General features: G+C 53.4%; 11 protein-coding genes; 4 read left to right on the forward strand and 7 right to left on the reverse strand.

Moving 5' to 3' along the window:
• Nucleotides 1-200: 200 nt before the first annotated feature.
• Nucleotides 201-1298, forward strand: CHC_T00000354001 (hypothetical protein). Its single transcript, XM_005709839.1, has one exon. It carries the CDS (start codon nt 201-203, stop codon nt 1296-1298), a length of 1098 nt encoding a protein of 365 aa, XP_005709896.1.
• Nucleotides 1299-1568: 270 nt separating this feature from the next.
• CHC_T00008503001 (Serine/threonine-protein kinase) lies at nt 1569-4263 on the reverse strand. Its single transcript, XM_005709840.1, has 2 exons — nt 4020-4263; nt 1569-3889 (listed from the first exon to the last, which is right to left on the reverse strand). The coding sequence occupies exons 1-2, from the start codon at nt 4261-4263 to the stop codon at nt 1569-1571; spliced, it is 2565 nt and encodes an 854-aa protein (XP_005709897.1).
• Nucleotides 4264-5528: 1265 nt separating this feature from the next.
• CHC_T00000355001 (hypothetical protein) lies at nt 5529-5936 on the reverse strand. Its single transcript, XM_005709841.1, has one exon. It carries the CDS (start codon nt 5934-5936, stop codon nt 5529-5531), a length of 408 nt encoding a protein of 135 aa, XP_005709898.1.
• Nucleotides 5937-6140: 204 nt separating this feature from the next.
• CHC_T00000356001 (hypothetical protein) lies at nt 6141-8081 on the reverse strand. Its single transcript, XM_005709842.1, has one exon. It carries the CDS (start codon nt 8079-8081, stop codon nt 6141-6143), a length of 1941 nt encoding a protein of 646 aa, XP_005709899.1.
• A 216-nt stretch (nt 8082-8297) lies between these two features.
• CHC_T00000357001 (hypothetical protein) lies at nt 8298-8879 on the forward strand. Its single transcript, XM_005709843.1, has one exon. It carries the CDS (start codon nt 8298-8300, stop codon nt 8877-8879), a length of 582 nt encoding a protein of 193 aa, XP_005709900.1.
• Nucleotides 8880-15781: 6902 nt separating this feature from the next.
• Nucleotides 15782-16123, reverse strand: CHC_T00000358001 (hypothetical protein). Its single transcript, XM_005709844.1, has one exon. The coding sequence runs from the start codon at nt 16121-16123 to the stop codon at nt 15782-15784; it is 342 nt and encodes a 113-aa protein (XP_005709901.1).
• A 5006-nt stretch (nt 16124-21129) lies between these two features.
• Nucleotides 21130-21324, reverse strand: CHC_T00000359001 (hypothetical protein). The gene has a single exon (XM_005709845.1). It carries the CDS (start codon nt 21322-21324, stop codon nt 21130-21132), a length of 195 nt encoding a protein of 64 aa, XP_005709902.1.
• A 1673-nt stretch (nt 21325-22997) lies between these two features.
• CHC_T00000360001 (hypothetical protein) lies at nt 22998-23951 on the forward strand. Its single transcript, XM_005709846.1, has one exon. It carries the CDS (start codon nt 22998-23000, stop codon nt 23949-23951), a length of 954 nt encoding a protein of 317 aa, XP_005709903.1.
• A 100-nt stretch (nt 23952-24051) lies between these two features.
• CHC_T00000361001 (hypothetical protein) lies at nt 24052-26208 on the forward strand. XM_005709847.1 is given in 2 exon segments: nt 24052-24618; nt 24619-26208. 1 exon segment carries the CDS (start codon nt 24052-24054, stop codon nt 24616-24618), a length of 567 nt encoding a protein of 188 aa, XP_005709904.1. The 3' UTR covers nt 24619-26208.
• Nucleotides 26209-26464: 256 nt separating this feature from the next.
• Nucleotides 26465-26809, reverse strand: CHC_T00000362001 (hypothetical protein). Its single transcript, XM_005709848.1, has one exon. It carries the CDS (start codon nt 26807-26809, stop codon nt 26465-26467), a length of 345 nt encoding a protein of 114 aa, XP_005709905.1.
• A 15-nt stretch (nt 26810-26824) lies between these two features.
• Nucleotides 26825-27883, reverse strand: CHC_T00000363001 (hypothetical protein; the record flags this gene model as incomplete). The annotated part of the gene is made up of 3 exons (XM_005709849.1): nt 26825-26869; nt 26933-27457; nt 27668-27883. Coding segments are annotated over 3 exons (786 nt in total), but the record flags the coding sequence as incomplete, so codon positions are not given.
• Nucleotides 27884-27885: the final 2 nt, after the last annotated feature.

Raw genomic sequence — 27885 nt, forward strand, 5'->3', positions numbered from 1 at the left:
GCCACGAAGACGTGTCCACGCAGCTCCCTGTACACGTATGCACCCATCACCTGAAGCAATGCCGTTGCGATGCTCTCTACACCTTGCTTACCACACTTAGTCTTCTATCAAAACATCTCTTTCCCTTGTTCAATATTATGCGTGAGTCTGCTTGCCCTGGCCACGGCTAAGCAAAAAAGTGCCGCCGCTCTCTGCGAGCCATGTCAGGCCCTCGCGCGTCTGCGCCGATTCTGCTCGCTCTCCACGTCTTGCTCCTCGCCGTTCTCTGCATCGCCAACCCGGAGCAATTCCCGTCATCCCCCGCAACCATCGCTTTTCACATCTCCGTCAACGAAGCCCAGCTGCCCCTCCTAGAGCGCTTCTTTTTCCGCATCTACCACCCGTCCAACCTCTACCTTCTGACCTTTGCGCACTCGCTCGACCCCCGTGCCAAATCCGCCCGCATCACCGGCCGCAACGTCCACATCCGCAGTGCCGAACCCTACGTCCCAGACGGCGTGTCCGAAGCTATAAACATCCTCGATGCCATGGCTTACTTCCTCGATCGCGAGGACGCGCTCGCCTCGGACAAGCCCTCCTTCGACTACTACATCCACTGCACCCCCAACGACTACCCCACCGTTACCGCCGAGCGAATGCGCACCCTCCTCGGTTTCGCGAGGGACCATTTGGACGCCGCCACCTTCTTCCACTTCACCCACACTTCCCAGCTGCCGCTCTTCGACGGGGAGCTCAGCCGCATTCATATCGATTACTCATTGTCCTTCAACCGCTCCCTCACCCTGGAAGAAGGCTTAGAGGCCACTAAGAGCTACCACCCGGACCATAGGCGACGCACCGCGGAGATCTTGCGTACTGATAAGCACTTCGTCGCGCATCGTCGCTACGTCAAGATCGCCGCGGACTCCATGCTATCTAAGCACCTGCTCATGTCCCTCGGGGACGCCAGTCATGTCTTTGAGCACTTTTTCGGCTCCCTTGCCGCCGCCGCTAGCGAAGAGAATATCAAGCTCATACGCACCACGTCGCTGCGTTGTACTAACTTTAACGACCTGGACAGGGCTGTCAAGCACATCCTCCCAGGATACAAACCCAGAAGTCCGTCCACAGACTTTTTGCTTCGCACAGTGGAGCCATGCCTTTTTACAGGGCCTTTTCCAGATGATGGCCCGGAGAATCTGGCAATCCGCAATCGCATCGATATGGAATTGCTCATCGCTCCCGGTACCCAAGGTAGACCCGAAGGCCCTAGTTATCACGACAGGGTGTACGGAAATCTGAAGCGGCTGGTTTCATAGGGAGATAATCCTCGACAAGTCAGTCCTTGTGACTTCGCAAGGGCTTCGAAACACTTGCATAGAAGGAACAAATCTCGCTGACTTGAAAGAATCAAATATCTTGAATAAACTAACTCGACTCCGGAATCAGTTGCTTTCCTCTACTGTGTTTGGTCATGCATGGAAAGGACCACGCTTTACGGGAACATTCTACACTACGGAAGCACGTCTGCCTTTCCATGATGAGCCGCTTGATAATGCGGCAATATTCTACAATTTATATACATACTGCTATTCTGGACTGAGCACGGGCAAGTTTCGAACCGCCCTTGGGGCCGACTCACTGTCTTCTGCGGATGGCGACAGTTTTAGAGCGAGCTTGTCGTCCAGTGGGGCAAAGATCGGAGTCGGCGATGCGGTCGAGAACGACGCCGCATTCTCAGAAAGCCCAGGGGTTTCCACCAGTGGGGCTCGAGTCTGTCTTAAGATTTCCAATAGCTTTTGACTAGGTGTCGTCTTTCCCGTTGACTGCCTATTGCAGTCCTCAACTTCCACATCTGCGAAGACCTCAACAGAATCTACACACCATTGCGGGCCATTCTCAGCATCATTGTCAACTTCTGGGCAGTAAACACTTGGGGCAATGCTTGGTTTTGTCTCTGATTTTTGTCGGACAAGGGCCGCAAACAGCGATTTCATTGGTTTAAAGATTGCATCTTCTTCCTCCTCTTCCTCCTCTGCTGACTGGAAACTCGACTCTTCAAGAGCAAAGAGCGACGCAGATGCATCTCTTTTGTCTTCGGGTTCGACGTCTGCAAATGCTTGGTCCGCTTCAATAATGTTCTGATCCATGTCCGTTGTCGTAGAGTTAGGACTGGTCAAGGTTAGGGGTGCGAAAGACTTTGCGGATTGGAAAAGCGTCGGCACCAGCTCACGATAGCTCTGCATCCCTGACGTATTTGCATCCCTTGTCTGTGGTGAACTGAATGAAGACTGTGATTGTAAAGACACCGGGGAGATAAACTCACTCATTTTGGACTCAGCCGTTGGTATATCATTCCCTGTGATTCGTAGAGACCCGTGTCTTTTCCCTTCTCTGAACGAAGAAATGCTTTCAGAGTTTAACGGGGAAAAGTTGTTATCTGCAGGAGTCAGAGGGGAAGGTAAGTCGTGGGGTGATTCGTCGACCAAGGCATCGCCGCTACTCGGTGGATCATCTGAAGTCTGTATATCATCCACGTCAAACAGACCAGTCTCATCACTCTGCTCTGGTCCTACACATGAGTCGTCTCCCTTTGCACCATCTACTTGTGCGAATAGGTTGCGCTCGGCCTTCGGTGATATGTCTTCCGTTTGATGAGCACTCGATCCTGCCATTGAAAACCAAGAACACGGTCCGCCTTCCGAAGCAACACTTCGACCACTCTGCACAATTGCCAGACTATTTCCCTCGCTTGTGTTCTTCGAAGAGGTTTGTTGCTCGCTGAACGAATAGAGATCTTTTGAACTGATTCTATACTGGCTGTCTGTCCGTACAGAGAATCTTACCCGCAGTTCGTCTGGTGCCGTCACGGGTTCTTCTTCAGTTAAAGTAAGTGGATCCTGTGTACTGGATTCAGATTCGTTTCCACGAGTTTGTTGAATTGGCAGAATTTCCTGTTGGGAAGGAACACCCTCATGAGGGTTTGTCTGCTCCTTTTCGACAAGCTGCTCACTGGACACACTGCCTTCGCGGCTTTTCTCACTCGTAGGACCCGAAGAGCGGCCTGAAGAGCGCCTCGAGGCCACTCGGCTGTGACGCGGGGTGCTTTCTATTGATTTCATGCTTCTCGGCCGATCCGCAGACTTTTGAGACGATGACAGACTTGATCTCCTTGTTTCTTTGTCCTCCTTATTTTTCTTCCCTTGCTCGTGCCTTCGCTTCGCTTTCGACCGAGACTTCCTTGACTTGTCTCCAGTGCTCGAGGGGGGACTTGCTTCCGGTACCACCGCCGGCTCGTAGTCCACTTTGAACCAGGCAAAAGCTTTGACCTGTTCCATGGATGGGCGTCTATTGGGGTCTTTTTGTAACATCGAGCGTAACAGCTTGATGACGTCGTAAGAGAAATGTGGAGGATACTGAATAGGGCTGTGGACAATGGATCTGTATAGGGCCTTCGTATCGACTTCATCAAACGGCAAAAAGCCTGCAAGCATGCCGAAAAGAATGATCCCCGCGGCCCAGACGTCGACTTTGCTGCCCTCGTATCCTTCCGATGCCGATGTGATAATTTCCGGCGCTATGTAATGTGGAGAGCCCATGATTGTATGCAGCAGCTCGGATGAAGCGTTCTGCGCTTTTATTGAAGACAAGCCGAAATCGGTAATCTTCAATGTCTGCTTGTCCCCGGACAGCAACAAGTTTTCCGGCTTCAGATCGCGGTGGAAGACACGTCGCGTGTGGCAGTAGTGGATTCCGTCGACGAGCTGTTGAAAGTATAGACGTGTGGTCGCCTCGCTTAATCGCCCTTGCTCCGCGACAGCGTCAAAGAGCTCACCGCCGGTGACAAGGTCCATGACCATGTATAAGTTTTTCGTGGAAGTCAGGACTTCATGCAAGTTAACAATGTTTGCTAAAGAGGAGCAAGTAGCAAAGCGTAGATTGAAAAAACAAGCGGGAAGATGAGGTGTCAGTCAACACAGGATACAAAACTTGCCCGGAGACTAGCTCGCGAATAGCATGAAATCGCTGTGTAAACTTACGATGTCGCATTGCCTTCATGACAGCAATCTCACGGCGCACTTGCAGAGTGAGCTCATTCGCCTTTATGTGCGACTTGGCCATAATCTTCATGGCGTACTGCTTCCCGGAGCTCTCATCGACGGCCTGTCGTACTTTACCGAAAGCGCCCTCGCCGAGAAGGTCGAGCATGAGATACTTACCAACGCGTGCGACGCCCGGCTGGAGCGCGCCTGGGACGGGGGGGCCCTGGTGCTCCTTTGACATGCTGGGCTAGTAAGCACACCAGCGTTACGGCACGAGTCGAGGGCGCGGACGGACGGACGGACGGGCGTACAGACAAGGAAGACTCCGGATGTATCAAGCGTATACTGGTAGGTCGCACGCAGGGGAGGACGACGAGAGCGAAAGCGGCCGACAGCTCGGCATCTGCAGCTAAGGTATTAATGGGTGTTTAACAGAAAGGGGAGTCGGTATGAGGTGAGGCCCGTGTGGTCCGCGGCGGGCGCGCACGGCACGCCAGGACGATTTCATGGAGGCGGTGGAGATCAGGAGAGACGGAGGCGCGGCGGCGAGACAGGAGTGCAACGCGATGGAGATTGGGCAACGGTTGGAACTGGACCGGTCGATTGCGTGGCGAACGACCGCTGGTTTCGCGGGCGCAGCGACAGCGGACCGCGTCCCTACAGTGCTCATAAATGCAGGCGGTGAATATGAGGGAAACCGCACGGGGATCGAGGGGGGGGAGAGAGGGCGGAGAGGATGGAATGCACGTAAATATGCGGGTTTGTTAGACTGGCGACGGCGAGTAGTTTGGTCGATGAGGGAGGCGTCGTTTAACGGTGTTGGTTTTGGCACTGCGCGCGAGAGGTTGGTTGGGCACGAGGAGTGTGGTAGATCGGGTTGAAGGAGTGGAGAGGCGGTGTCGACGTGGAGGCCACGGTAAATGCCAGTTAAACGACGAGCAATGTTTGCTGACTAAGGCGGCGCGGTACTTGTACCTTACATATCTCATCGTTCGCAGCTCGACAGGTGTTCCCATGGGGAGGGCTGGCACTGGCCAACATCGGCGTACGGACACAGTGCTGCAAAAACTGGGAAGCAAATTTTGGAGAATACAGTCGCCTCCGTACACCGCTGCCTCCAAGCCACGCGTCACTTCAACCGACCCCCGAGCCCTGGCGGCCTGTACGGCTCCGCTCCAATGCCAGTGTAACTTGCCCCCGCCGTCCACCCCCTGCGTCCAGCGCCTCTTCAACCCTCCCCGGCACCGTCAAACCGCTTCCCTCACAATGCGCGGTTTCTTCACCGGCAACCGGCACGCGGAGCCGCTGGGCGCGCCCAAGAGCGCGGGACCGTCGGTGCCGCCGCCGTCCGCGGGCAAGGGCGAGACAATCCAGGCCGTGCGGCTGCGGCAGCGGGAGAAGCAGCACCAGTTCGTGCTGCAGGGGCTGCGCGCGGAGAAGGACTGCGAGCTTGCGAAGCAGCAGGGCGACACCGCCAAGGTGCGCGCCGCGGAGGAGGAGCGTCGCTCAATGACCGAGGCCGCAAACGTCCTCTCCACCCAGGTCACCACGCTTGAGCGCATCATGCAGGAGGTCGGCCTCACGTTCGACTTGGAGGAGGAGGAGCGCGCCGCGCAGGAGAGGCTCGAGGAGACTCGCGAGGACTACGAGGAAGGCCTGGCTGAGTGCGAGGATCAGATTAGAGAGCAGATGGCGCAGGGCGAGTATATTAGTACAATGGCCTCCCCGTTCATGATGCCCAGCGATGTGTATGATGAGGATGAGGCTATGCGCGACGTGGATGAGTGCGCAAAGCAGACGGGGAGGGCGTGAGAGCGGACAGGTGGCCACCGCAGCAATCCTGCGCAGCAATCCTGCGTCGGGGAGACCGCGTCTCAAGTAAACGAGGCTGCAGAAGTCTGCATTGTACAGCATATCGAAATGATGATCACTTTGTTCAGGCCAAACCCATGCTACTTCAACATGATTTTCTTTCTTTGGCCTTTTCTTTCCGTTTCTGCCGTAATGTACTATCAACAGACCGTCTACCCTACACGAGCCATGCCCTCATTCCGGGAAACATAGGCGAGCCTTCTTCAATGCCCGTAGATTTACCGCATCACCTCCACGCAAACACTCTCACAGAGACTTTGCGACGTGGGAGATCGCTTCCTGCACAATGCTACCGGCCGCCGCAGCGTCCAGAATTCCAAAGCTAAGCTTGCGATTGTCCGATTGATACCACGTCCGGCACTCACGACTCACCTTCAAGCAGTGCCCCAGTCCTTGAAATTCTGACAGCTGCGGAAAGGGGTCCCCCTTGAGCAATTGGTACCGCGCGTAGTGCAGACCAGCCCCGCTGCCACCTACAAACATGTTGTTCGATAGGCCAGAAGGGAAAATTTCTACGATCGCAGCCCCGGCAGGCAGGAACAATGTGTTCAGCATCTGCGTCCCATGTACCCCGACAACGACACCTGCGCCCGCCACGGCCGCGATTTGCTCCGGGAAAGTCATTCCTGCAACGTCCAAGAGCCGGTACTCAAATCCACCCTGCTTGGCCAGTTCTGTGAGCGTCGATTCCAAAATGTCCTGTCCCGCACGGGTAAACGTCCTCGTCGACGTCCTGTGCAGATATAAAATCTCTTTCTTCATCTTGGGCGGGCTGCTATGTCCAAGAGACTGGAACAATAATGTCCGAAACACATCGGCATCCCGATACTTGGTCGGCGAAGTCTCCGCGCCCGTCTCGACAACGCCGGGGAAGACATCCTCGGAGAGAAAGAATTGAGTTTTGAGCGAACCTGGAATAGCGGCTCTTCTGAAGCACGGAACATGCTTGCCCTTGGCGAGATCCCACAATCCAGACGGCACGAATACTCGAATCTCCCCAGGCGTCGACGGCACTGAAGTGACCATTTCTGGCATCCCCTTATGACCAAAATGCAGTTTGTTGGGATGTACTATAGCCTTCAAAAGTCCGTGATGCCAGCTCTTAGTATAACGAATTTTCTTTGCTACAGATTCATCTGCAGCCACAACGACGTTACTAACACCACCCATGCCATACCTTTCGGGGTGTTGGAGCACATGATGGAGCATAAAAATTCGGTTGACAAAGTGCATGACACTCTTACATTTCACACCCATACGAACAAACACGGAATCCCCTTCAAACCAAAGAATATTACCGTCGCTATTCACGGAATCGAGCCAGCTCTTCGGCTTATGCTCAACTTGTTCAATCTGCGCCTCCGTCTCCAGCTCCCTCTCAAGCTCGACACATCTCCCCATCGAAAGCGTTCCCAGCGTGCCTTGCTTATTCGAATAAGGCGCGCACTTCAACGTATCGCTCATATACACGATACTATTATGCCTGACACAAAACGGGACATGCACGCACACCGCGTCTGACGTCTTGCTCGAATGGTAGCACGTCCTCGTCCCGATCTCCCTCTCTTCAACCGCGTGGCGCTCCTTCGACAAGTTCTGCACATGGTCCCGTGCTTGCAGTATCTGTGCAGCAGGGGAAAGCGAATACGACTTTTGTGCGGATGCGCGGCTGGGACTGCTGCTACGACTGTTCGAGAAAGACGCCTCGTCCATGTCATCATCTCCGCTCGCCAAAGAGTCATCCAAAGCGTGCAAAGTTCCCGCCGTCTCCTGTCCACGCGCACCACCCCCCTCCCCAGCATCTTCCTCGCCAAACTGCGGCGGGCGCATACCCTCGACCACATGGTCGGCCTGCACAGCGACGACTCTCGTCTCCCCTCTCGACTGGGGTGGTATTCTCGTGGTGCCCACGGATCTGCCCTCCGTCTCTCTGCGAAAGGCAAAAGAAATTTGCTTGCCTGAAAGTTTCGCGACCACGCACAGAGTAAGCACTAGGTACAGCATGAGCAGCGGCAGGCGCGCCCACACGGACGGCGGGCGCAGCTGCCTTCTCGCGCGGCGCGGGCGCTTCTTCGATGGGGCGTAGTACGCGCGGTAATTGGTGGCGTACTCATCCGGCGGCGCGTGCGTCGGGCGCGGCCACAGGAAAGAGAGCAGCAGCCGGCGGAGGGAACGGGGAAGCGCCATAGCCGCGGCTGTCGGGGAAGGTGCTGAGGCCGGTGGGCATAGAGCGGGCGGATGGAGTGCTTCTTTTCATCGTGGCGAAAGGATAGTGTCAGCAAGCTACAGGCTCGGTCGGCTCGGTGGAGGACGAGAGTGTTGGTTTCGAGTGCGACGTGAATTGAAAGTATACAAGAGACGCGAGGGGTGACGATGGAGATGTGCTGGGATACAACGGAGAAAATGAGATGCAGCAATAAAGGGCAAAACTTGAAACTTTGCGCCATCAAGTTTTTCCTAAAAATCCGCCTTCCCTACGCTTTCCACCGGTCATACTTTCACCACTGCCGCACCCGTTTACCGCGCCGAGTTGTCTCCCCTCCCCCCCTTCTCCCGCCCCACCCCTCCCCCCACTCTCCCGATGTCCTACGCTGGACATCCCCCGAGCTCCGAGCGCGAGGAGCTGGAAAAGTTCCTCGCTGGTCTAAGCGAGTACCACCCTGCGCTGCCGGACGAGCTAGTCCGGCACTATCTCTCTCGTGCCGGCTTTGCGACGGACGACGTGCGCGTCGAGCGCTTCATCGCGCTGGCCGCGCAGAAGTTCCTCGCCGACATCGCCACGGACGCCATCTCGCACGCAAGGCTGCGCCACAGCAATACTTCGGCCCACCGCAAGAGCACCGCCGCCGCGAGGGAGGCCAAGCTCACTCTGACCGTCGACGATCTCGAGAGGGCGCTCAGGGAGTACGGAGTGTCACTCAAGAAACCCCCCTACTTTGCAGACTCTGTTACCGCAGGCGCGCCGGAGGCAAGCCCCGTCGTTAATCAGGGGAATAAGGCCACGCAGTCGCCTAATGCTAAGCAAGGGAAGGCGTGACGGTGGGCCCTGGGAGGAGCACATGCCACCGAATCCGGCAAAGCCTAGTTCGGCCGCGGGTGCGTGTCGATTTTTGTCAGTTGTGTAAAGCGTAAGTAAGATACATCTCAAGTAATTGCTTTCCGAACACACTGCATGCATATATAAACAAACAGGAAGTACGCATACTTGAAGCACAGGTTTGCGACTTCTTTTTCCGGTCAGCACCGTGCATCTTCTACACAAGTACTAGCTAAGGACTTAACTCCTGTTCAGAGCAGAGTGTTGTCTTTACCAATGGGCAAGAGCCCCATATGCCTGGAATTGTGAAAGATGAATACTGCCTGTTCTGGACTATCTATCATTGGCAAGCTTTGTTCTCCTTGTGGATCTCCTTGAAGAGGACACTTTCCAGTTCCGGCCTGTCAAAAGACGCATAGCAGCGCGCAGTCGTTCGTCTTTGTTTGTGGATAAATCGTTTGTGGATATATCGTTTGTGGATATATCGTTTATTACCAGCAGTTATCTTCTCGTCGTAAAGTTGTACAGTTGACAGGAACACCCTGCCAACATCATCACGTTGACATCAACGGGCTCACCTTTGTATCTGTTTCTTTCAATTTGTGCTATATTTTAAGAGCACTGGTACAGTAGACTTGCTGTAAGGTCATGTGAAAATTAAGAGAATTTTTCTTACGTATCCCTCTTATTTTGGAATTTTTGTTACGTACCCCTTTTTATGAGCCCCTTTTCTTAGAAAGTCCAGTGTCTAGACGACAAGCAATTTGACCTCATATGAGGTCAGTCATGGCCTCATATGAGGCCAGCTTTTTTTTGCAAAAATATATAAATTAAATCGAAACTTTAAAACATTCAGTTTGGACACCATTTCTTTAACGTATACGCGCTCGGCAATAACATCTTGCAAAACATTGGGATGGCGGTTGTCAATGCACAGAGAGACTAAGAATCTAATGAAGTATCAATGATGAGTTGACTTTTTAAACAGGCGTTTTGGTTTCAAAGATATCAACATAAAACGTTTTGAGGTTGGTCAAAAAAGGCTCCTTTTTGGGCATTTTAAAAATGGCTGGAGAAGACGTGCAGATCTCACCAAACTCCACCCTTCCACAACGCAGAAGTCAACTGCCGTGTCGAGAGTATCTTTTTTCCATCTTGTTGAGCTAGCACAAGTCGAGAAAAATAAGTTGAAAAGTGACCTCATATGAGGTCATTTGTCACCTAGACACTAGCAGTTGGGTAAAATATACACCACATATTCGAAAATATAGTGTGAGAAACTCGAGACCGGTGATCCCTTCTTTTACTTGATGTGTCCGTCGTCCTATTAAGTAGTCAGTTTTGGGCTGTCTTGGACAGCCTGTCTTGTGTGGTCTGACAGCAGCGAGAATGAGTGTCAGCTGCATGTGGTGTTGTGTGGTCTGACAGTCCCCGGTGCAGCTGGCACGGAGACAGGGTGGGGTGGCGATCCGTTGAGTTGCATGTTGAGTTTCGTGAATCGAGTCTTGCCAAGGGGTTTTGTGAACATGTCCGCTAGGTTATTCTGGGTCGGTGTGTGTTTGATCTCGATTATTCCTTTCGCAATGTTGTCATGCAGGTGGTGATGTCGTATGTCGATCAGTTTTCGGCGCTTCGTAGGGGCGGTTTGCTTTGCGACCTGTATAGCGGCTTGGTTGTCGATGTACAGCGTGACGGGCTTGGGTGTGATTTGCTGTATCTCCAAGAGGAGCCGCTTAAGCCAGTTTGTTTGCTGGGCGGCTGTCGAGGCTGCGAGATATTCAGCTTCACATGTCGAAAGTGCTACGACATTCTGCTTGTTGGAAGTCCAGTGTATGGGTCCGGTGTTCAGTAAGTGTATGATTCCCGTGTACGACTTTCTATCTTTGCTATTGGCGAAATCGGCATCGGAGTAGGTCGTAACTTTGAGGTTGTCGCTTGGCTTGTGTGTTGGTTTGTATGTCAGTCCGCGTGTTTTCGTTCCTTTGAGATAGCGGAGAAGCCATTTGAGATGGTGCCAGTTTTGGTATGTGGGTTCATGCATGGTGGCAGCGAGTCGGTTTACAGCATGATGTATGTCAAATCTTGTGCAATCTGCGACGTATCGCAGATCCCCCAGTGTCTGTCGGTATATGTGCGCTTTGTGTAGGTCTAACCTTTTGGTGTCATCGATTAGTGTCGTGTTGCTTTTCTCGGGGAGCGGAGTGGGCTTGGGTATTGCATTTGTCATGCGTGCTTTTGAAAGGATTTGATTAACCGTATGCGTTTGTGTCACATGTGTTGTGCCATTCGGCTCATACGTGAGTGACCAGTTCAGGTATTGGGTGGGTTTGCCAAGCTTTTTGACAGTGTACTTCGCTTTCAGTGTTTCAAACAATTCGTGCAGCATGTTTGGGTTATTGGATGTCGCATAAAAGTCATCCATGCTGATTGCTAGTAATACTGTGTCGTTGCGTGTGCTTCGGTGGAACAGGCAGGGGTCTGCCTGCGATTGTGTGTACTTACTGCGTTTGAGGTGGGTGACTAGCCCTTTGAAGTAAATAAGCGCGGCTGGCGGTGTGCCGTCTAGGTTGCCCTGCAGTCTTCCTGCTTTGTGCTGGTGTTTGTAAGTTCCATCGAACCGAGGCAGCTGACGTACATATACCGTGTGTTTAGGGTCATATTGCTCATGGAGGTAGGCTGATGTGATATCATAGTGTGCCGAGTGCCATTGCTTGGCGGCATTGATGGCAATAAGCGCTCGTACTGTAGTTTTCTCAGCCATGTAGTTTGTCGTGTGGTCAGGGTCAAAATGTTTTCCGGGAATCATGACGTCTCCGCGAACAGAGCAGCGTGCTTTCCTGATATCTACTTGTCCGTTGGAGTTGCGCTTGTAACGGTAAGTCATCAACAGTGGGACGAGGAGTTCGTTGGGTGGGATCAGGTGATCTGGTATCCAATGTATCGTCTTCGCGTTGTCGATTGATTGTAGTTCTGCATCGTGTGCTTGTTGCCAGAGATTGGCATCTGGATAGCGGCGGGCGTGGGCGGTGTGTGTGGGTGCTGGTGTTGTGCTTTCGATTGTCGTCGGTGAGTTGAGTGTTTTGGTTTGTATGCGAAATGCTTTGGCGTGTGTGTGAGATGGGTCCTTGGCGTGGTGGTAGGGGTTGAAGTCTACTGTTCTGACTTGTTGGTACTGTTGGGTTTGGAGGTTCAATACCATGATGAGGGTTGGGTTGGTCCCGTACATGTAGCGCACGGGGACTGCTCGGGTTTCCAGCTTCTTTTTGTTTTTGTGTACTGGTATGACGCCTAGTTGGCCAAAGGGGTGCAATTTTGGGATCTGTGGTTTGGCACCATGCCATAGCTCGTAGGGGGATTTGCTGTGCGCACGGTGTCTCATGATATTGTATTTGAATGCCGCGTCGCGTACAGCGTCCTCCCAGTGGGTGTCATCGAGGTTTGCGTGGTTTAATGCTGCTCTGGCTGCATTCATCAATGTTTGATTTATGCGTTCGGCGATTGAGTTTTCTTGCGGCTGATGAGGTGCGTTGTTGAGCTGTGTGATGCCGAATTGGCTGTAAACGGTCTGCATGTACTTCGAAGTGAATTCCTTTGCGTTGTCCGTGCGATAGTATGTGGGGGCAGTGCCATACTTGGCATACACTAAGGCGAAGAAACCGGGTGCGGCGATGCATACTTCTTTTCGCTCACTCAGGAAGTAGAGTAATAGGTATCTGCTGTGTGCATCTATAAATGTGAGGAAGTGTTGGTTTCCGTGTCGGGATCGCGGTGTTATGGGACCGCATGTGTCCGAACTGATATATTCCCGGGTTTTGTAGTGATGTATTTTTGGTTTGTGCGGTCTGGGTTTGAGTTTGGCATGTGCACATGCTGAGCATGTCACTTCGTCTGTGGCATGTGCGAGCGTCTGTGGTATTATGGGTATGGTTTTTTCTTTGGCCATTGTACGTATTGCAGTTGGGGTGGCGTGATTGAGGATGAGGTGCCATTTTTGAAGGAGCTGTGTTTTGTTGGTGACTTTTGCTGGGTGTGGCGTTGCGGTGGGGTTCTGTGTGCGGATGTTGATGGTGTGTTTGTGTGCTATGTGTGTTGTTGGTTTTCGTCCTCGCGGTGATTCTATAGTTTTTTCTTGCGTTTGGTTCTTTGTTTTTGAGTGGTCTCGTTGAGTGCGTGTTGTTGTGTGGCGCCTGTTTGGCACTGTGCGGGCGGCTCTCGCGGCTGTGGGTGTTGGTGAATGCCAGGCATAGCCTTTTAGTGTGTCGTGCCATGGTGCGGTTCCAAGTATTTTGTGTTGGTGCACTACTGAAGGGGGGATGGAGCTACCTAGAATGTATGCTGTTCCAGATTGGAACAGTACATCTCCGTATTGGGCTGCAATGTCGTGAACTGATAGGAGGTTGTGGGACAGGCTTTGGTTGACAACTGCTGGTAGTTGGATTGGAGTAGCATTACTGGTCGTTAGTAGTGCCTGTCCTTGATGGGAGCATGGGGAGGTTTGGTTAGTGGCAGTGGTCGTGTGTGTGGGCGGAGTGAGGGGTTTCATGTGTGGTTGTGGCCGTGCCATGTGAGTCGGGTCGGGGGCGGAGTCGAGGACGTTTGACGTACCGTCTTGGAGTTGGGCTATTTGGTAGACGTTTTCTCCTATCTCTTCCTGGAGGTCTCTCTCCACGATTGTGTCCGGTTGGAAGGTGACGGCTCGGACGCTGGGTTTGCGATCTGCGCTGTGCAGTCGCTTGGGGTGACGTGGGTCGTTGCATTCAGCATCTGTATGCTGAGGGTTGCGGAATCCTTTTGCTATGTGGTGTTTGCAGGGGGCGAAGCTTTGCTGACGGTTCCGAGGCGGGCGAGTTGTATAGCGGTGTGTGGATTGTGGTGCATAGTCCCCGGGGCTGCGTTGGGCTCCCGGACCGAAGGTTTGGGTGAATGATTGGGGGAATGCTTGGGGGAATGCTTGGTGGCGGCTTGGTGCGGCTTCATGGTAACTGATGACTCTGTTATACTCGTGTACGAACTCTTTCACATCTTGCGGTTTGAGGGCCATGAGCTGTAGGCCAATGTTGATTGTGGCCGGGTTGTGTTTGAGTCCATCTAACATAAAGTCGACTGTGGTGCGGGGGTTGTTTATATCTGGGTACTTGGCAGCGATCATTTTGGCGCGTATGTTCTAGTGCTCTTTGACATATTCGTTGATGTTGGTGTCGGGTAGAAACCTTGTCTGTTCTGCGATCTGTTTCAGATATTTGTGATCACTGACGTTTATGGTGTCTAAATGTTGTGTGATCTGTTCTATGAGATCATGCGGAGTGGGGTCTGACTGCGGTGTCAGAAGTAAGTTGATGATGTCTGCAGGAACTGTGCTTATGATCTTGGCGATAAGCGAGTGTTTCTTTTTGTTGAATGCGGTGAGTGCTTCGGGGTTGGTCGGCGGCTGTGGGTTAGTGTGGAAGTGTTCAAAGGCGTCATTTGTGACAGTTGTTGATCGTAGCGCGATATACCACGGAGAGTAGTTGATAGGATCAAGTTTTGGTACATCGCTGAGTTTGTTGTCCATGATGTATGGGGTAGTGTGTACTGGTTGCCTCTGAGTAATGATGGGTGTGAAGGGAGTGGTACTTGGTGTTGTGTTCGGGGTTGGATTTGCGTGAGGGGATGGTCGGTCTTCTGCGTCGCGGAGCTGGGCGTAGTGCCAGAGTTCAAGTGTGAGTTCTGCGTTGTCTCTGTTTTGTCGGCGCCTTTCGAGGCGTCGACTTCGTTGCGATGTTGCGTCCGTGGTGATAGGGTGGGGAAGTGCGCAGTGTCTAGATAGTGCCCATAACCTGTGAGAAACTCGAGACCGGTGATCCCTTCTTTTACTTGATGTGTCCGTCGTCCTATTAAGTAGTCAGTTTTGGGCTGTCTTGGACAGCCTGTCTTGTGTGGTCTGACATATAGACCACAATTTAGAAACTATCATTGGCATCCCCAGCAGTTTCGGTGAAACCAGCTACTGTAACAGTATCTCGTACTCGGGGTACAGTACCAAGGGTACTTGGAGAGTGTCCGGAATCCATGGTGAGAAGTGGGACAATTGGGCGGGAAATAGAGCTGTGAATACACCTGACACTCTCATTGGCTGAATCAATCTAGTTTTAAAATAAAATTGGGCACTTGTTGGTGTATTTCAAGGTGTATTTGTGTCGGTGGATAACAGAAATTACAGTATACACCAAAACATGTGGTATACACACCAAATACTTTAGACATACTGCACTGCTAGACTTGCCCCATGGCTAAAATTTAGCCAAATATTGGCATTTACACCACTGCTAGACTTGGTCTAAGAGCAAGTCTAGCAGTGGTGTAAATTAGGAGCGCTAGCTGGAGTGATGACGAGGTGGAGAGGGCGTCGTCGGAATGAGTTTGGTCAAAGGGAGCACGTTCCCTGACAAACACAGTATCTTGATGGCATCCTTAGCCCGGTGCGTCACCGTGGGCCGATCTCACAAGGTATAAAAGTCAGACTCTGGGCGCCTACATATACAGTGCCCCTCCCAGGAGTGCTCATACACTTTCAACGCCCAACCAGACCGCAGGGCAAACAACGGCTTGTGGAAAGTGGGAAAACTCAATCTCACTCACTCCTGCGACGCTATAAAGGGGAAATGTAAGCGCAAGCCCCTAGCCGTGTGCTAGTGTTTGATAATCTACGCGAGCGGCATGCGAACGTCCCGGAGGCTGCACACTGGAATCATCTGGACACAAAAGTGGGCATCAACTGTTTTTCATCATGCAACACTCCAAAGCCAGTATGTTGCTGCTGCTGCTGCTCGAGCCTCTCAAGTTAACATTAACGTGGATTTGCAGATGCTGCCTATTGCCAGACAGATGAGCGCGTGGAGAGTTCCAAGTCAGGCAGGTCGGCCGAAGAAACGGCGAAAACAGGGGGTCGGCAGCGTCTCAGTGAACGTCGCGTTGCTCTGCTTGTGGTCAAGTTGGGCACTACGCTACGACTTGCGAAGCCCCAGACACTGTGTACCTCTACCGGAAAATCGTTCGGGAGTGAGGTGAAGAAAGGGGTACGTAACAAAGATTCCAAAATAAAAGGGGTATGTAACAAAACTTCTCGAAAATTAAATGTTGGCGCCATGTGCTGTCTGGGACGAAAACAGCAATGACGGTAGACACTTTTAACACCGGGCACCGCCAACTGCATGTTCCGTCAAGTTGGCTTAATAACAGTGAACCACAACAACGATGTGAACAAAATGCAAGTAAATTCCCCGGGAACCCCCTCCGAGGAAATCGTACGTGTCGATGTTGCAAGGACAGTATTTCAAGGATGAGCGGTAGTGTGCAAGAATGCTGCATCTCAATGGGCGATAAACATTAGGACTGCGTTCCTGGACAAGAGTAAAGTTTGCGTTTGTCATGTATTATTTGCAATAATTGCCTCCACCTGCCCTTGCGCGGAAACCACAGAATGGAATGTCGCGGTATTTACCTAAGACAGTGCTGGTTTGACAAGTCAAATCGCGCACACAATCTTCCCCCGTCCGGTCGTGGTAGACAACAAGAAAGATGGTTGCTACAACGCATCGCTGCATCGAACTGGATGTAGGGCCAGTGGAGAACAGCACGACTTGTATTATCTCCGCAGTTGGAACGGAGTTCGTAATAGGCCCAACTGGGCAGGAGAGAATTCAATTAGCACACTGAATAGGGAAGAATCGGAAGGCAAATGGCGACGGTAAGATGAATACAACAATAGCTTTTACAGTAAACGATCTAGTACAACGCTACGACTGTGCACCCGCGTGGCGTTCCTCATTGCAAGCCGAGAGCGGACGCGATACCGGAGACGTCGAATAGGGCGCTGACCTGTCCTACAATGCCCTTACCCGTGAGGGCCTCGGTGGCGATGGCGAGGACGAAGCCAAACATGGCGGCACGGCCATTGAGCTGCTCAGAGAAGGCGGTGAAGCCCTGCGGGATCTGCTTGTTGTTGTCGTCGATGTTCATCCTCACGACGGCGGAGCGGCGCGCGGGGGCGGCCACGAACTGGCGGCGGGCAGTGAAGGAGGTCTTCGAGACGGAGGCGGTAGGGCGGGCCAGGACCGGAGTTGCGGAAACGAAGGCGGTGGAGTTCATTGCTGGGTTGGTGGTTGAGGATGAGGGTTGAGTGAGTGAGGGTGTGTGAGTGTGGTGTTGGTGGTAGTGGTAGTGGTGGACGGATCGCTAACACGGGAGTTAATCTTCTGTTTATATAGAGCTTGCTACTGCGAAATCCCCCACCAAGCTAGCATGCCCTCCGCCTGTCGCCACGCTGTCAACCGCACCTTCCCTGCAAAGGCGGAGACCCACCGTGAAAGTTTCCCGCGGATGGCTCCGGCACGTATCGGATGCAAGCTCACCGCACACTCGCATGCTCAGGGTGGCGGAGGGGCATGCGCCCCTTCTGACAGCGTCATAGCAATGCAAACGGAAGAATCTAAACCGACGGTGACGGTTGCGGATGGCATCCCTGCCAATCACAGCGCGCGCGACATTCCGGCGCGGATACTGCAGCGGCACGATCGACGCTCCGCGGTGGGATTTCCCAGATCACGCCCCCTGACAGATTTCTGGCGGCGGAAATTGCATACCCCGTTTTGCAATGCGCGCTTCCTATTCGCGCCGGCCACGTAATTCGTCGCGGGGCGTGTCCGCGGGGTTGCCCGCTGCCCGGAGGGTGACGGTTTGCGGGTTTTGGCGCATCCAGTCTCAACGGATGGCTGTTGACCCCGCCGTTGATCCGCGCATCCTGCCCCGCACGTGTCGCTTGCGAGCCTGTGTAACCTCTAGGTGGAACTTCCGCGGCGATGCGGCATCCGTTGATGAACTGGCTCATGGATTAGCCCTTCGTTTTCTGGTTCTTGATCTGTATGCGGTTGTTTTCCATGAATCCTCTATGTACCCCTCTCAATGCTCTACCGCAGCACGGATGCGCATAGGGAGTACCCTCTATGCCTCCACAACTCAAAATGTTTTTCCTGTTCATCCGCTGTGCAGAATGAGTAACTTCAATGTATCCTTCTAGAATTCTACCTGTAGATTTGCTGCGCTGGTACAACTAAACTGCTTCTATATAAATACCGCGGAGCCCCACTCACTTCTTCTGTCCCCACTCACGTACTCACAACACTCAACTCAAACATCCAACTTAAATCCTTTCCGCTCCACACCACCCCCACCTACACATCAACAATGACTACCGCCTTCGCCATCACCGCCGCCGTCGTCCCCCGTGCCTCCGCCTTCACAGGCACGCACATCGCCTCCGTGCGCCCGTTAACCATCTCTGTTGGCCCTAGCATGGCCCTCAAGACCAAGTCCGATTCGAAGACCAAGACCTCCACCTTCTCTCGTCTCGAGGCCAACAAGGCCGCAAAGGAGGCTTCCGCTTACCGAGGCCCGCAGGGCTTTACGCCGTACGCTGAGAAGGTGAACGGACGTTTGGCACAGATGGGATTCGTGATTGGTTTGATTACGGAGATCGTGTCTGGGAAGCCGATGGGAGAACAGATGCTGATCATGTTTGGACCCCTGACGCATGCCTTGCAGAGCTTGGGACTTTGAGCATTTAGGGCCTTTGACTTGTATACTTAGCCAGCTTAATTTCCCATAGATGTAAAATTGACAACGCGCTACTCTCTGTGCCGTAATCTGTGTCTCATTCACCCGAGGTATTCTGCTCTATTTGCCCTCTACGACTACAGTGAGAGTGGAGAGAAGCTTGTCTATGCCGGCACGGTGCCAAAGTTGCCTGGACAAGCTCGGCCATTTCTTGCATAAACGCGGAGAAAATGCTGAATCCCTCAGTGTGGTGAAGCCCGTAAGCGGCTCCGACAGCGTGTCATCAGTGAAAGAGGGTGAAACACGGGAAAATAAAGGATGAAGTGAAAGGTAAGTAATAAATGGGTACTGACTGATCACATCACACACATAGACTAGCATGTATTGAAGTTTGCAGAAAAGCGGAAACTGGCGATGAAAAATACCTGTATGAGAGACGCTATTGAAACATCCGCATTCACTGAGTTTCAAAAAGACACTCATATCATCACCCGAGGAGTGAGTGCTTCTCTGCTCGTGTTGTATACTTATTTACTGATATAATGGCTTTTCTCATTTCAGACACTTGACATTCTCCCAGTCGATAAAGGAAACAAATCAACATCTTTCGTCACTGGAAAGAGGGATGGCAGTAGTAGAACCAGGTCGCTATGGATCAATATCGCAGTCCTTGTTGAGCATACCATGTCCTACTTAAGATGTTCAACACGCGTAATCCCGACGTTTGGTATGTCGGCGGTTTCGAGGTGAGAGAATTTCTGGCATTAAGTGATTTCTAGAATGCAGCTGCAACGCAGCTATTCAAGATGATAGTACGCACATTTTAAATGTTACTTGTTGGGAATCGTCTGTTTGCTATGGCTGGGTACCATACGCGCTTCTGCGTTCGCACCAATTAAAACGTACACTTTTTTCGTTCACCAAGTCCCTGCCTTGCCGCTGGTTTATTTGATTGCTCAGCTTTAGGTTTCCCTGAATCGAATGGACGTTTCGTTATCTCTCGCGCTGTCTTGCAGCCGACACTTTATGTTGTCGCACGATGCTGCGGGGGGAGAGCCGATCATGCTCTGGATGAGCAGCAGTAGGATTAATCGTGTACAAGGCAAACATTAGAAAGAAACTGTTTTCACTGACAACCGAGATTAGTACAAGCTTCTCTCGCCATTCCAATCGATTTGGAATGAGTGTACTGCAGGTGTGGTGCAATGATCCGCACTGAGGCACGAGCGAATGTACAAAGCGACACAGATATCTGCAAGCGCAAGTACCCATACCAATACACAACCCCAGAAGAGCAATTTCTCTGTCGTCAGAAATCCCCCTCAGGGCCTCTCTACTTGGGCGGCGGGACAACTCATACACATTGCCGTGGCCATGCACAAGCTTCTCTCACTATACATCAGCGATTTGCACCGGATGAACAGCAGATGCGGAGCAATGTTCCGATCTGTAGCACAAACGAAAGTGCGAAGCGACATAGAAATGGATGCGCCCCTGCTCATACCAGACGCTGCCTGGCAGTAGCAATCTCTCGGTCGTGCTTCGCCCACCTGTGCGCGTTTCTCAGTACGAGACCACCCATCCACATTGCCACGGCCAAGCACGCATCTTTCCTAGACAGTCAGTGCGCCGTGTCAGAATTTATTGAAATCTCATAGCTAATCACAAAATTTGGCGGAGCCCTCCTGTCCGTTGTATTAACATTTTGGGGCCCTCCCAATTTCACCCATCTCAGTCTGCAGATTCACCATTCGCCTCTACTTGTAAACACTGTGACATCACTGCAAATACATCGTTTCCTTCTTATTCTCAGCCCATTTGCGGTACTCTTAATCCTTCACACAGCTGACGACTGCTATATAAACGGCTCTACAGACCAACTCTTCACCAGTCGCACACACTCACAACACTCAACTCGAACCATCAACTTGAACTCTTTCCGCTTCACACCACCCCCACATACACAACAATGACTACCGCCTTCGCCATCACCGCCGCCGTCGTGCCCCGTGCCTCCGCCTTCGCAGGCACGCACATCGCCCCCGTGCGCCCGTTAACCGTCACTGTTGGCCCTAGCATGGCCCTCAAGACCGAGTCTGATTCGAAGGACAAGTCCTCCACCTTCTCTCGTCTCGAAGCCAACAAGGCCGCAAAGGAGGCTTCCGCTTACCGAGGCCCACAAGGCTTTACGCCGTACTCTGAGAAGGTGAACGGGCGTCTGGCACAGATGGGATTCGTGATTGGTCTGATTACGGAAATCGTGTCTGGGAAGCCGATGGGAGAACAGATGCTGATCATGTTTGGACCCCTGACGCATGCCTTGCAGAGCTTTGGCCTCTAATTGCAGACTTTGCCAAGTAGCTGAGAATTCTAGACTCCCGATGTGTCACGGCGTGATACCATTCTGCCCGAAGACACGTATAACGGTTTTTTACTTAGATTAGAAGGTTGTATATATAAACATCCGATATCTCACATTCAGTTTCCAGACGAAGTAGCAGAGAAGTGAGAAATAATTCCTTCTGAGAGAACCGATGCCGACCACTCTGCTGTCAGTTCCGTACCGGCAGGGAGAATTTCGACATTTTGTCGCATTGCACTGACAAATTATTGCCTGCAGTGCATCTTCCGTACGGGAAATACTCTTGCTACGAAGCCGAAATCTATATAATTGCCCAGCGTATGTGGTGGCAAACTAAAGAGCGCAGCCTCAAATGTTATCACGTTATACCAATTCTGCGAGTACGTGTACTTCTGTGCAGAAAATTTGCACTTCAGTTGGGTACGTGCGAGTGGCCTCATCGCAATGTATTACACCATGGTCCAGAAGCCAATAAGAGTCACTACTCTTAATTGTGGCTACCTGTTGCCTTTCCATTCTGTCAGTGGGGACGTACTGCGTACTCGGTTTATGATACAGCACACGACAATTCGTAATGGAACGGACTACCGTGTAACACATGACGACGTGAAGAAGACTATCTCACAGTTGCCCACAACCAACGACTGCATTGGCACACACACGAAGATGAACGGTAGACAGGGGATTTGAGTCTATCTGGAGTAAGTGAAATCAAAAGTTGTGCAGATAGCCTAAAGGATTTGTGTTGTACGTTAATAATGCATAAACGACCTTTGCGAATGCAATGCCTCGAAAGCATTCTCTGCGTGTTGAACTCCCCTGCATCGCCCTCGCCAGCTAAGACCACATGAAGAGATGTCAAGGGCTGAAAACGGCCGGCCTTCTCGTTGGAGGCTGTAGCAAGCCGCCTCTGTCGCGCACTTGCGGCGCCCCTAGCAAAGCGCGCCGTGTGCGATCCGCCGCCTACCCCTGTGCAGCCAATCACCGAGCAGTGTGCATCTGCAGAAGACGTCACCGGATTTTTTTTGCGGCCCATGCGAGAGGGCGGCGAGCGCCCGCCGCCCAACCACCCCGCGTCCACGAATGATGCGCCCGCGACGTGGCTGCGGCGCTTACTTATTACGCCCCGCTGCTCTCCTCCCTTCCCATCGGCAGTCTCATCTCAGACTGCCGATACTCTCAAGAGCATTTGCCCGAACTACTCGCACACCCAATACATTTCCTCAAGCCCAGCCTCCGCTTCCAAGATGTCCGCCGCTTTCACCCTAGCTCCGGCCCTTCACGCGCTTCGGGCCGGACCGTGCGCCGCCGCTCCGCGGCGCGCGTCACGGATGTCGCTGCAGACGGCGCGCAAGCCGCGGCGGGCCGCGGCCCCGTCCGTTTCAGAGACACGCACCCCCGAGCCTGCGGCCAAGCCTTCGGCCGTGTCTGCGCCGGCGCGCGGCTTTGCGCCGCCAGCACGACAGGCCGATTCGGCCGCGCGGCAGACCGACGCGCCCTTGCAGAAGGCCGACGCCCGAGCGATCACGCTGGGGCTGCTCGCAGCGGCGGCGCTGGCGGCAGATGCGGCGACCGGCATGCACGGCGTGCGGCAGGTCACCGCCCCGCTCGCGCATGCCGCGCAGGCGGTCGCGCTCATGCCCAGTAAGAGCTTCTTCTTCATGTGACGGGGCAGTGAGGTGTGTATGTATACGCTTGGTCTGTATCGGTAGATTGGTGCTGGTACAATATGGCAGCGCGACAAGATGGCAGCGCGCCGTGGATGAGGGTATGGTGAACGAGAGCGCGAGAAAGCGTGAATTTGTGAAACGCAGGATGAGACGCAGGATGAGACGCAGGAGACGCGGGTCGCATTGATGCGTTGTCTGGATCGACATGCCGGATTGCAGTGCGCGTCGCGATGAAGGGCGGGGCGGGCGGGTAAGGGGGGCACGTGGAGCGGTGGCAGTGGGCAAGCGACACGACGGGCGCGGCGGAAGGAAGGGCGGGGCGCGCGGGGCCTATCCGGCCCCTGGCATGCAGGGGTTGGGGGGAGGCGTCGGGCACGGGAAAGGGGACAAAATCGACGCGTTTATTGTAGGGCGGGCGGGGTTGCGGGGGTGGCGGCACGCGAATGCTTGCGGCGGGGCGGGGGCTAGGCCGAGCCCGTGAAGGCGAGGAACAAGTCGACGACACCCTTGCCCGTCGCCAGCTCGATGGCGACGGTGGCGACGAAGCCGATCATGGCGGCGCGGCCGTTGAAGACCTCGGCGTACATGGTGAAGCCGATGGAGGGCCGGAGCTCGTTGTTGTAGTCGACGCGGGCGACGGGGCGGCGGCGGGAGAGGCGCGGCGGCGGGCGCACGGGGGTGACGGAGAGGCGCGGGCGGGGCTGGAAGGGGGAGGTTGCCGGCAGGGCGACGAAGGCAGCGAACATGTTGGTGGACGAGATGACGTGAGCGGCGGGGGGGCGCGAGGGACGGAGATTTCTCGACAGACATGGGGGAGATCTCGGGCGTTGATTCTGGAGCGAATCCGGATGGCGTGTGAGGAGAGAAGCGGGATTGGATGCATGGATATAAATATCGAGATAGGAGCTGAAGATCTGAGCAAGGGATTGTGTGGGTGTAGGGAAGGGGCATGTCGGGAAAGATATTTAGGAGGCGGAAATGGAAGATCTGAGCAAGGGATTGTGCGGCTGCAGGGAAGGGGCATGTCGGCAAAGATAGGTGGCGGAAATGGACCAAGCGGTGGCCATCAAAGTCGGCCACCTATTTCAACATTTTTCTGCCCGACATCTGGTTGGGCCTCCGAGATCTTAGTATCCACTGCGCAATCTTCTACGGTCATCTCGCCATGCTCTGCCAAACCGCTAGCTCACCTCCCCGCGCTACCCTTTCTCCCTCAAGCGCAACTCTCCTCTTCCATACCTTATCTACCCAAGTCCGCCTCTCCCTTGACCGCCAAAACCGCTCCCTCCATTTCTGATACCTTTCACATCATCCTATTCAAACCTCGTAACACCGATTCCTCAAACGTCCCCGTCCCAAAATCTTGCACCTCTCCCGTACCCCTGCCATCACTCTAACAGCCTGACCTCCCCCTCAGTAACCACTTCGTCCCAACCCAATCTCCCCCTCCCCCTCCCCCTCCCCCTCTCTCCGCGTCCGCATCTCAATGGCAGCGGCATGCCTCGACTACTGAATCTCCGAGCACTGTGTTCATCCTGCGAGCGCGCCGAGGCGTCGCATTGGTGCGGCACGTCTTCGTCAGCCTTATGCGCCTCCTGTCTGCACCGCCGTCCCGTGTCCGCGTCGTCGCCCGTTCCGGTCCCCATCCAATCGAATTCCGTCGTCGCTGCGCTGTGCGGCCGCTGCGATGTCGCTCCCGCCGCTGTCTTCGCCGTCGACGCCGCCACCCCGCTGTGCGAAATCTGCGCACCGCGAGAGCATAAGCACCACAGCCCCAATTCCCGCGAGAAGCAAAAAAGGCACCTCGTCCCGCTCAAGGAAAGCGCCGCTGCGCACGGCCTTGTCTTTGATAAGATGGACTTTAGTAGCTTGTATCATGGACAGGGAGGTCGCAAGCCCAAATCGGGCCTCACTCCTGAGCAGCGCGCGGGCAAGGTCGATCTCAGTTATTATAAGACCGAGGTGCCCATGAGCGTCGTCAGCTCCAAGTCGAGAAGGAAGAGGGGCAAGAGGGACGGGGATGATACGTCGCGCTCAGGAAAGGAAAGGAGGAAGAAGGGTTAGCATGGTCGTTGCGTTGTTTTCACAGCTCTGGCTCGCTTTTCTTTTTTTAATTTTTATTCCTGTCTATTAGGTTTCGAGATGCTAGCTTGTAGTAGGATGTCCCACCCAGGGTGTGTTGGCAACGGGGGTGGAAGGTTTTAGGAGTTTGATTTATCTAGTGCGGTGCAGCTTGTTAGGTGACTGCAGGGCGGGAGAGCGACGCGTCTCCTTCGTGCACAGAACGTGGGTGTTTACGGAAAGGCGTTCGTCTCCGCGGTTAACTAGGTACGGTAGTGGGGAGGGGGGAGTGGGGAGGAGGGGCGGGAAATTGCGCATTTAGGGGTTGAGGTCGAGGGCAACTGTTTGAAATCACTTGTTACATATGTTTAGCGTTCAATTCTTCTTCGTACGACCAGATGGCTTCGTTGCATGTAAATCCTTTCGATAAATATGGAAAAAATATGTTTTTTAGACACATCTCATCCACCATGTCCTACTGTACCGGACGTCATCAAGGACCTCCCTTGGCCGATGAACAAAGTCGCGCTTGTCATCTTCAACAATCCCAAGTGAATTCAATCCCCCGATGCTCAAGCGGCGGTAGCGCCATTCCCACGCATCATGCGCCGTCAGGTCTTCATCGGCGTGCTGCTTGTCACTGTGTTGCTGCTTCTCGTGGGCGCCTTCACCTCGCTTTTCAAGCCAGCGCTTGCTCAGCTACCGCCTCATTTTGACGTCTTGTTCCACTTTCTCGCGCACGTCCTCCTGGTGCTCTGCGCAGCCCAGCTTGTGCCGCCCACCGTTCCACCCGAGGCTGTTTGCGCGGGCTCCATTGTCGCCGCACTATTCCTCGAACTGGCGCAGAGCCTCGCTGTCCAGGGAAGGGGGGCCGAGATCGCCGATGCCTTGGCCGCCACCGTCGGGTCCTTTGCCGTGTTTTTGGTGTCCAAGGATGGCTTGAAGTTGCAGAGGCCTAGTTTGAACGCCTTGACTGCGTATTTGTTTGGCGATGAGGACGAGGAGGAAGAGGATGGCCATCGAGTCGGCAGCTGGGCCGTTTGAAACTCTGCCTGGCATGCGTCTCTTACGAAGAAGGCTGTCTTGTCCCTGCGACGTTCGCTGCCCTCGCTTGAGAACATGCAGTGCAATCTGCTTGTCTGAATTTGTTCCAGGTGACTATTTTTCGTGCATTCAAGCTTTGAACGGCTATAGTACCAATGCTACAATGTTGGCTTGTACTCGCCAGTCTGTGCAAGGAAAACGCGCTACTTCGTCTACCCTTTTAACAGCAGTTTATTCCCGGAATCAAGGATGATTGGGGCAAGCGTCCATGACATTCTGTCGGTATGCGTGAGCACGCACGGCAGATGATACGAGTACAATCATATCGAGCTGAGAAAGGCGCTGTATACACCCATGCCGAACCCGGAAAACCCACGAAAGAGACAATCTTAAAGCCGACCGCCAGTTCAAGCCCGCGTGCATGTTTACCGGCACTCCCGCGGGAGAAGGGGCAATCGCCCTCCCTGGAGCCCCTCACGAGTGTCGGCAAAAGGACGAGAGCGCAGAGCTCGGCCCATCTATCGTAAAGCTTGTAATTTTTCCCCCTGTCTTCCCCGCCCCGTTATTCGTTTTGATCAATGTGATTCGATATCTCTTGAGACACTGCGTGCAACCTGAAACTCTCTTGAGTGGTTGCGATCGGCGTGTGACCGTTGGTGGGCGCGAGCTCTTTTGTCCGTGCGTTTACCCACAGCCGTTTGCAATGGGCGGCACTTTTCAGAGACAGACCTAGACGGCCCTTGTCAAGCACGAGGAACGTCAGAGAACGTGACACTGCTTCGTATTCACGGAGCTCCGTGCCATCTCACACCAATCCCTGACTCCCCGTCAGACTCGGCACTAATCTTGCCGCCGTTGATTCCAAGATATATAAATTTTCTCCCAGAGTTGCATAAACCGAGAAACACAAACTAATAAACAAGGCAAGAGCATGGTCGCAACCCTCGACACCAAACACGGCGGAGGCTTGTGTTTTGTCTTTTTTTATTTCTTTGTACATGAAGGTTACAAGAATCTCTAACGAGGGAGCGAGTTGGGTACAACGGCGGGATAGAAAAGAGCTACACATAGTCGACCCAAAAAAAAAAAAAAAACGAAGAACTGACTCACAGTAGCGAGTAGGGTAGGAAGGGCAAGGAGCATGCCGCATGTCGAATACAGTCGCTCAAACAAGTGGTGAGCGTCTTGTGACGTCGAAACAGTCGGCTTTCTCCCTTGATTTTTGAGTGATAGCCTTGTCGCTAGGGGACAAACTCAGCAATACGAGGACGACACAACCCCACGCGTATGCCCATGCATGACCTTGCCGCCCGTAGGTGTAGATACAACCAGTGCACAGAGCGGAGCAGGGAGACGACATGGTGATCTGTTGAGGAGCGATGCGGCCACGGTTGTCGGTGAGCATAATTTGCATTGCGCACCAGGCAGAGCATGCAAGTAGGGCAAGCGGCATAGTCGAAAGAGAAGAAGAGATGAGAATGAAAAAGGAGTGCTGCGTTAAGCATAGGGGAGAAAAGTGAAAGGAGAAGAAGAAAGGAGACTGGTGACAGAGACAAGTGAAACACACACAGCCGAGTGCATGTTCCACTCCTGATTTGGCGAATGTGCATTTTCTGGACCGCCCGATGGCCAGACTTGACAAGCATTGCATGTACCGCAAGAAACGGCACAAGAATGGACCATGGACCATGCAGGCCAACGAGGGGCGCGTTGAAATTAGCCGTTGCTCGTGATTCCAGGCATCTGCTCTCTCTCTCTCTCTATCTCTCTCTTCCTCTCTCTCTTCCTCTCTCGCTCTCTACCTCTCTCTGTCTCCTGTTCTTGCGCACAAAAACGTGAATAAAAGACAGCTAGTCTCGACACTCACACGAGAGAAATGAACGGGGGGGTTGCATGCTAAAAAACTCGAGCCGAGCTTTGTCATCACACAGTCGATGGTAAGGGCCACACCCCTCTCCCGCCGCTCTGTACGCGTTCAAGCGAAAGAGAAAAAAAGGAGAGTTTCAACTTTTGTGCGTGTGTGTGTGTGTCTGTTTCTGTGTGGTGTGTTTGAGTGTTTTTGTTTGCCCTTCTCGGTTGCGCCTTCCCTTGTCGCGGATTCAACATCACAGGTGTGCCCTTCCCGCGGGGTCAGTTGAACGGGACAAACTCTGCGACGACGACGCGATCCGTGCCGGCGAGGGGATGTGTGACGGCATTGATGCGGGTATCTTGGCGCTTGTAAGC

Source organism: Chondrus crispus, genomic scaffold, assembly GCF_000350225.1.
Source record: "Chondrus crispus Stackhouse genomic scaffold, scaffold_500, whole genome shotgun sequence".
Lineage (NCBI taxonomy): Eukaryota > Rhodophyta > Florideophyceae > Gigartinales > Gigartinaceae > Chondrus > Chondrus crispus.